The sequence below is a fragment of the Lathyrus oleraceus genome, chromosome 5 (assembly GCF_024323335.1).
Source record: "Lathyrus oleraceus cultivar Zhongwan6 chromosome 5, CAAS_Psat_ZW6_1.0, whole genome shotgun sequence".
Classification (NCBI taxonomy): domain Eukaryota; kingdom Viridiplantae; phylum Streptophyta; class Magnoliopsida; order Fabales; family Fabaceae; genus Lathyrus; species Lathyrus oleraceus.
The window spans coordinates 631,328,664-631,337,157 of NC_066583.1; the positions used below are offsets into that span (position 1 = coordinate 631,328,664).

At 34.7% G+C, this 8,494-nt stretch overlaps 1 protein-coding gene across 1 annotated transcript; it reads left to right on the top strand.

Moving 5' to 3' along the window:
• Positions 1-2,260: 2,260 nt before the first annotated feature.
• Positions 2,261-7,951, top strand: LOC127087377 (DEAD-box ATP-dependent RNA helicase 20). The gene is made up of 10 exons (XM_051028263.1): positions 2,261-2,611; positions 2,697-2,959; positions 3,640-3,819; positions 3,944-4,105; positions 4,208-4,362; positions 5,125-5,217; positions 6,108-6,193; positions 6,278-6,504; positions 7,017-7,250; positions 7,667-7,951. The coding sequence occupies exons 1-10, from the start codon at positions 2,556-2,558 to the stop codon at positions 7,717-7,719; spliced, it is 1,509 nt and encodes a 502-aa protein (XP_050884220.1). The 5' UTR covers positions 2,261-2,555; the 3' UTR covers positions 7,720-7,951.
• Positions 7,952-8,494: the final 543 nt, after the last annotated feature.

Sequence of the window (8,494 nt, forward strand, 5' to 3'; positions counted from 1 at the left end):
TCCATCAGCGTACGTAAGATTAGGCAATGCAATAAAATGTTAATTCCTAAGCCACTACTCGGAGTTTCCTATCCCTAGTACACCAGCGTAAGCACAACAATTGCCCTAAGTCCAACACATAGACTAATGATCAGTATTCCCTATGTGCTCAGATTCAGATTAAAAGAGTATCTCACATAAAAAGCATTAAGAATAAGGTACAATTGAATAGAACTATAATTCAAATTATTCATGCAATAGCAAATCAAACATGTGTCCCAACAATATTAAAACAAGCTCATCAAACATAACCTAACATAAAGAGAATTGGCTACTCATAATGCAAATCACAATACCAAATACAAATAAGAAGGTTACATGAGAAATCCCTTGAAGAATTGGCATGCAATGACTTTAAATGCTATCCAAGTATTCCTTCTAGTGCTGTAAACCCTTCATTCACATGTAAAATTTAGAACCCTTGAAAAATTACCAAATCCCTCCTTTTAAAGCATTTAGAATGGATCCGAACGCGTCAGAAAAAGCCCAAAAAAAGATCATCATGCGCGTTATACCCTGCATTGCACGCACAATGCTGACTTTACTTTTAAATCACGCGCGCGATGACCTGCGTGATCATTCCAGTAGCTGCATATTTTTGCTCTCCTTTCACACGATTTTCACTAAGTCCATATTTATCTATACTTAGTCATTTTTGCAACTTTCTTTGATCTTTATTCTTCACTTTTTGCTCCTTTTTAACTTATTTTGATCCGTTTCTTCGATCGAAAATATGCAATGATAAAGTGTCATCAGTTCTAAAAAAGGAAGTTTAAGATATCTAGCCGTTTCACAGAATTAAACCACTTTTAAAATAGTTAGGGCCTTAAGTTTGCGCGTTTCTAATCGATTAACAAATGTTCTAATCGATTATAGAAGTAAAAAATCCTCCTATAGCTATTTTGGCTACTCCTAATTCATTTGACATGACTTTCAGATATTTTTCAAAATATTTTTTTTTGGTAAAGCATTTTGAAAATAATTTAGTGTGTGTGTGTATGTTTTAGCGTTGCAATTTTACGATAAAGCTCTTTTATTTAACAATTGTTCACTCACTACTAAATCTAGGAGGAACCTAAGTACTTCAAGTCTTTGTCAAATATTTTCTCTTTTGTTGACACATGCTTGAGTAACTTGAGACAAAACTTTAGTTGCATTCAATTGATTGACATCATTGGATATTCAAGTCCATCAAAATCTAATGATAAAGTTTGCATATTTATCCGCTTAATCGTTCATGCTTGACTTATTACAATACATAAGTTGTTATCATCAAAAGTAGATGTCCTTGTTAAAAACATATCACCTGCAAAACAAGGTCCAAAGAAACTTGACCAACTTTACTTTTTGATAACTTATATATTTTATACTGATAATGCTTATCATTACCTTTGCTCTTTTGTCTTCATTAAAATCACATATACTTTTATGACCTACACAACCTGTAAAATCACAAGCTCATCATTGAGGTCATTAATGCGATTATAAATAACTAAAGCAGAATGAGATTCACTAAACAAATTTGCTTTTATAAAATACCTTTAACTTTCTAACTTGTCTCACTTTCATCCAACTTTTAGCCTTCGCGAAAAAACATGTTAGAGGGTGAATATGATTAAAGACAGAGAAACACAGTTGTCATTACCGTGCTCCGTCCCATTAACAATCATAAATAAAGGAATAAATATGCAATTTGACTCTTAGGATTCTTAGGATATGATTGGTTTAAGAGAAAAGGAGAAGAGAGAGAAGTTGAGAGAAAAATGTCCATTTCTTTTGAATGGTCTAAGAGAAAAAGAGAAGAGAGAAAAATTGGGAGGAAAAAGTCCACCTCTTTTGATTGATTTAGAAGAAAGAGTTGCAACACGTAGATTGATTATGGATATGGAGAATTGATTTTGACATGCTTAATTCCTCTCAAGTGTAATTGTTTATTCTTTTAAAATTGATTATAAATGAAACTATGATTTATAGCTTTTAAAACTAAAAAGTTTTTTATAATAAAATTTACTATTTAATTCACTCTATTTTTCTATTCATTTATTCATTTATCTATTTTTCTATTCATTTATCTATTTTTCTATTTTTAATTTTTGTGCAGAACCCATCACACCTTAGAGTATTTTTAATTTTCTTTTTATATAATTTTTTTAAACATGGAAATTGATATTAGAGTATCATTTTATTATTAATATTTATTTATTTATCATTGCAAAACAACCAAACCATAATAATGTTTATCAAAGAAAGAAGAAGAAAAAAAAAACAGTAGAAGGAACCAACCCAACGAGTCCATACTCCATAGATTAAACTCGGACAAACCAGCTCTGGTCGTGAATGCAGCGGCGCGTGTGGCAACAACTGGAGTAATAGACAATACATCAACACGGTAGCTTTAGCCAAACCCTAACCACACCACACAGTGAAGGAGCATAGAACAAGTTCGTTACTCCTACTTCACTTCCAGTCTCACACTCACTTTCGGATATTGGTTCCACAACCGCGCGAGATAGATCATGAGCCGCTACGATAGCCGTTCCTCCGACCCCACTTCCTACCGTGACCGAAGAAGGTAATAACTCCAATTCCACTTTCTAGGGTTTATCTTTCTCTTCAATTGTTTATACTTGTTTTACCTTCATTATTGTTTTTCTCAGTGACTCGGGGTTAGGTGGTGGAGGAGCTTCTGCTGCTGCGCCTTCGAGTAGAAGAGACTACGATGACGGTGGCTCTGGTTCTCCTAAGAAAATTAATTTGGATGGGTTACCTCATTTTGAGAAAAATTTCTACAATGAATCGCCTTCTGTTAGGGCAATGACCGAGGCTGAAGTTAATGAGTATCGTCTTCGCCGCGAAATTACTGTTGAAGGCAAAGATGTTCCTAAACCTGTTAAATCCTTTTCTGATGCTGCTTTTCCAGGTACATCATTTATTGTCATTCATGCTTACAATTTGTATTAACATAGATGAAAGAATGACACTCTACAGTTCAATTTTATTTCATCTGATTGGATTAGATTCAAATTAAGTGCTAGTTTTGTTTAAGATGATGATATTTTGCTATTGTTAATATATGTATAGTTTGCCAATGGGGGAACAATTCAAATGCCGTTTACTCCGTATTTGGTTTTTGTCTATGAAGCACCGACACCTTTGAAAAAAGGCGTGATCATGTTGACCAACACCGACACTTGTGATTACGTTTAATTTATTCATTTTTCCAAATTAGTACTGAGGTCGCCGTGGAGTGTCGTGATGGGGGTGTCATGCTTCGTAGGTTTTGGTTTGAGGAGAGGGGTAAAACTTATGGGACTTGGAAAGAATAGAAAATAGTTTGTACTTTTATAGTCTATGGACTTTGGAGTGTTGTTTAAGGATGATAGTTGACAGTAGTGGTTTTTTCAAATTCCGCTATCTACAGTACTATATCTCCCATGTAACCTATGTTCGGTAACATAGTGTTCTAAATATCGTATTGCAGAATGATAGTGAGTTTTAAAAATTCCGTGATACAATAGTTGCTATATGAGAAGATTGGTACTTATAGATTATTGTGGTAATACTCTACTAATTTTACGACTTTGATTTAATTTAATCCAGAATATGTACTGGAAGAAGTTAAAAAAGCTGGTTTTGTTGAGCCTACACCCATTCAGTCCCAAGGTTGGCCAATGGCTTTGAAGGGACGTGATCTAATAGGAATTGCAGAGACAGGATCAGGAAAGACACTTGCTTATTTGTTGCCGGCCATAGTGCATGTTAATGCTCAGCCAATTCTAGGTAAGAAGATAAGGAGGCACCACAGCTGAGATGTAAACACTATTAGAGGTGCTGCCTTTGTTTGTCCATGCCTTCTTTGTTTAATTGTATAACCGTTTCATAATAAATTAACAATGTTTTTCAGATCCTGGGGATGGACCTATTGTGTTAGTTTTGGCTCCTACACGTGAACTTGCCGTTCAAATACAACAAGAGGCTACTAAATTTGGTGCATCATCTAGGATTAAGAGCACATGCATTTACGGTGGGGTTCCTAAGGGGCCTCAAGTGCGTGATCTACAGAAAGGTATGCGGTGAAGTTAGTATTGTAAAGTCATGGCATGTGATACATAACTTGTTTTTCTGTGATCTTGTATTTGATCACGCTTCTGTTATTTTTTGGGGCTAGGTGTTGAAATTGTAATTGCCACTCCGGGAAGGTTAATTGATATGCTCGAGTCAAATCATACTAACTTGCGAAGGGTCACATACCTGGTATTGGATGAAGCTGATAGGATGCTGGACATGGGGTTTGATCCCCAGATACGGAAAATTGTCTCTCAGGTGCCAATTTTTATATCTGATTAATATTCTAAAATAGTAAAACCTTAGGAAATGCTATTTGGTAGTATTTGGCATAGTCAAGTTGCTTTCCTTGATGCTTCACCAAGCTCATCAATCTTGCTATTTTATGTTGAGTTTCATTTTGCAATGCTGTGTATCTTTAATGATACGGAAAAGGATATAGGTATAATACATGTTCTCCTAACTTTTAATTTTATTAAAACATGTAGATACCTGAATATCATTTACATGGAATTTTTTAATTTGGTAGAAAGATCATAACTTTTAACTAAAGAAGGATAAAGTATCCTCTGAGAAAATAAATCTATAATATTTGAAAAATGTTGCATGGCATCAGTACAATATAGGATGCTAATCCCGTAAGACGTTAAATAAAAACCACTCTTTGAAAACAACCAGTGGCTGAAAATCACGGAAAGGAAGCACCAGAAAGAAATTATATGAGACCCAATAAAGCTGAAATGATATGATTTTTTATAGTTCAGGATTGAGGTCAACCCTGTAGACCAAATTGATAGCAACTGGTGGTGTTTAGATAAAAGCACAAATTGTATTAAATCTTTCACGAGGCACTAGTCTATGTCTGTACCTCTTTCCGAATAGAAGACCCTTATAATTTACTTAGATAAGCTCATCATCTAAGTTCATGCCAATCAGGCTGACTTGAATTAGCATTGACATATTGCCGAGGCTTCAGATTATCTTGTGTTTAATTGATTATCATTACTGTTATTTATGTAGATTCGTCCAGACCGTCAAACTTTGTATTGGAGTGCTACTTGGCCAAAGGAGGTTGAACAATTGGCAAGGCAGTTCCTTTACAATCCATACAAAGTAAGATGTATTCTTGTTGAGTCTTGTTACATTGTCTTTTATGGTATCATTCATATGTTGAAATCAAATGTTCTGAATTATTATTATTATTACTATTATTGTTATTATTATTATTATTATTATTATTATCCTTTACTAAATCACAGCTGTCAAACTCCTGAATTTTGACTTGTAAACTTGTAATAGCCTTCATATTTAGGTAGGAAAATCCAGCAGATTCTCTTTACCTTATTAAACTTTAGCTGATTAATGTGGATTTGTTCAAAACTCAGACATAATCATGAGTTCAATGCAAATTTAGCGGCTCCACGGATACACTGAATAAGCCTTTAAAATCTTCCAGAGCGGCCGTGTCTTCTTTTAAGGTGCAAATTCAGTCTCCCAATTTCTATGATTCTCAAGTCTCATCACTATCCCTACACGAGCAAAGTACTGTCACAGCCATCCCTTTCTAGCAGCAAGCAATTAGAGCCATCCCAACACGACCGTGAAAGTCAATATTCGATAGATGAAATCATCTTCCTCTGGCTCTTCAAAGCCCATCCTTGCACATTTTATTAACTTATGACTCATGAGTTGGTTTTATATGTATGATTATAACTTGTATTTTCATTCTTTCTTTTATTATGGTTTGCTTCATTATGTAGCTGGGATGTAGAATATCCATTAATGTAATGGTAATATATTATGCTTGAATGCTATTTTATATTTTAGAAGATTTTTTTTATGTTGACTTGTGAGTCTATGGATACTTAATGAGTTTGCACTTTGCATAGCCTCTCGAATTTGACAATCTTGGGTGTATGTTTGTTTATGTACGGTATTGTATTTGTTAGAATCTTGTATTCATATTGGAGGTTGAATTGACAATTTCTGTAACAATTGTGCAGGTAATTATAGGTTCTGAAGATTTAAAAGCTAACCATGCTATAAAGCAATATGTTGACATTGTTCCTGAAAAGCAAAAATATGATAAGTAGGATATGATCTACATTATTTTCAATCCCTAACTTGAATAGCTTGTCATGTAGAATGGCTTAATAGAATAATGTTATTTCAGATTGGTGAAGTTGTTGGAGGACATCATGGATGGAAGTCGAATATTGATATTCATGGATACTAAAAAAGGATGTGATCAGATTACTAGGCAGCTTCGCATGGATGGTTGGCCAGCACTTTCAATTCATGGAGACAAAAGTCAAGCAGAAAGAGATTGGGTGCTTTCAGAGTTTAAATCTGGAAAGAGTCCTATAATGACCGCAACAGATGTTGCAGCTCGTGGTTTAGGTACAGAATTAGTGATTAATTGTTTAAATGATATTCTGATTCAGTGTAGGAAATTGAAGTAGTTCTTGGACTTTGTTTTGGAAATAGTCAGCATTTTATGTTGGAATGGATAATTCTTCATTAAATTAATGGCTTGGTTCCTTCCATCTTATACATTACTTCATATCGACAATTTTCTCTGATGGATGAAGTTTCTTAATTTATAATTTCCTTCTATTGCTGGTCAATGTCATATATGTATTAAACGGTTTGAACTATACAAAGTGACTTAAATAGCCAATGTCTGTTATTCTGACTGATGACTTCAACTTCTATTTGACATTTGCTAATTGTTATGGCTCAAAGCCATTGAATTAGGTCCTTTATCAAAGTAATCTTTGCATCTAAAAAGAATCCAAGTGTCTATTAGAATTGTTTTTGCTTTGTTGCACTACTGAGGAAGTGTCACTTTGTAATTTACACCAATTGCTGCGTGTATATTGATTTTTCGTTTATTTGACTATTACTGACAGATGTGAAGGATGTGAAATACGTCATAAATTATGACTTCCCGGGATCACTAGAAGATTATGTTCATCGAATTGGAAGGACTGGGAGAGCTGGTGCGAAAGGCACTGCATACACATTCTTTACAGCTGCTAATGCCAGATTTGCAAAGGAACTTATAAGCATACTTGAGGAAGCTGGACAGAGAGTGAGTTCTGAGCTGGCAGCAATGGGGCGTGGCGCACCTCCTCCGCCTTCAGGTTTGTTAATTAACTTTGGCTAGTATATACATACTTATATTGGCCCAACCGCCTGTCCTCAATTATTTTTGGTCGAAGAATGTGATGCGATGATTTTGCTTGAATGACATAGATCCTAACCTAATGGCAGTCATTGTGTCTTTTGGTGTCTTGGCCTGACTTGTTTAGTAGAATTATATTTTCGTGCCACTTGCCTAGGGGCAGACTCTAGTGGGAGTTTGCCAAAATGATTGATGAGAGAATAGTTTGTCGCTGGAAGCATGCCTGCGGCATATGCTCAGTTTGAGAAGGCTGGGGTGGGAGGCTTGTTCAATTTTCACAGCATGCATCATTTGTAGAATTTGTTTCTTATTTGTTATATCCACTTTTGATTCATAAATAAGTTGCTTGTTTTTATTTTTTTCTATGATCAATAGGGGGCTTCCGAGACCGTGGGAAGAGTTTTGGCAGCGGTCGTCCATGGAGCTGATGGATGGAACTCCTACAGGAATGCCATTGATGTAGCCTTATGCATTGTACTGTCCTACTCCCAAATTAGCGATTATATGCAAGGAAAGTGGTAGGAGTTTGGATTTCTTATTTGTTAGACTTCTTTTCTCCTCTTTATTTGGTTGAAATGTCCATAGAACTTTGATGAGCCTTGTATTTACAATCAAACATTTATTTATACTTGACAGTTCATACCACTATAATTTGTTTTACATGTCGCGTGGATGCATTTAATATGATAATAGCACTGCCCTGTTTTTCCTTTTTATATGGCTGGCAGAAAAAAGTAAAAAATATTTCATTCAGGGAAAAATATGCGGTAGGTGGTCTAGAACCAGACAAAAAAAAGAAGCTATAGAATAGTTTTCGATTCAGCGAAAATTTTCATTTTCTACACATGATTCTAATCATGTTTATAGGTTAGTTTATAAAATATATTTAGAAATATCTATTTAGTATGATTAATAGTTCATACACAAATGAAATCATTTTATTTATAATTCAGACTGAAATTTAATAAATTTCTAATTTGTCCGTCTTTTTTCTGTATGATTGATTACAGCGCCCTGTTGAATAAGTGCTTTATTTTGTTCGCTCCGTCAGTCACAAAAACTTTTGATTGGACTGGTGAAAAATAAGGAAGAAAAATGCCAAGAACTTGTGCAGTTTTGAGATATCTATGTACACTGATTGCAGCGTTTTGATGTGTGGGGGTGGCAGAGGAACTCATGTACTGAATTAATTGTTGAACACAA

Excerpts from the sequence above, each read along its gene's own strand:
- LOC127087377 (XM_051028263.1), top strand. The coding sequence starts at position 2,556 with ATGAGCCGCTACGATAGCCGTTCCTCCGACCCCACTTCCTACCGTGAC. Across the intron at positions 4,363-5,124 it reads TACGGAAAATTGTCTCTCAG|ATTCGTCCAGACCGTCAAAC; the intron begins GTGCCAATTTTT and ends TTATTTATGTAG. Across the intron at positions 5,218-6,107 it reads TCCTTTACAATCCATACAAA|GTAATTATAGGTTCTGAAGA; the intron begins GTAAGATGTATT and ends ACAATTGTGCAG.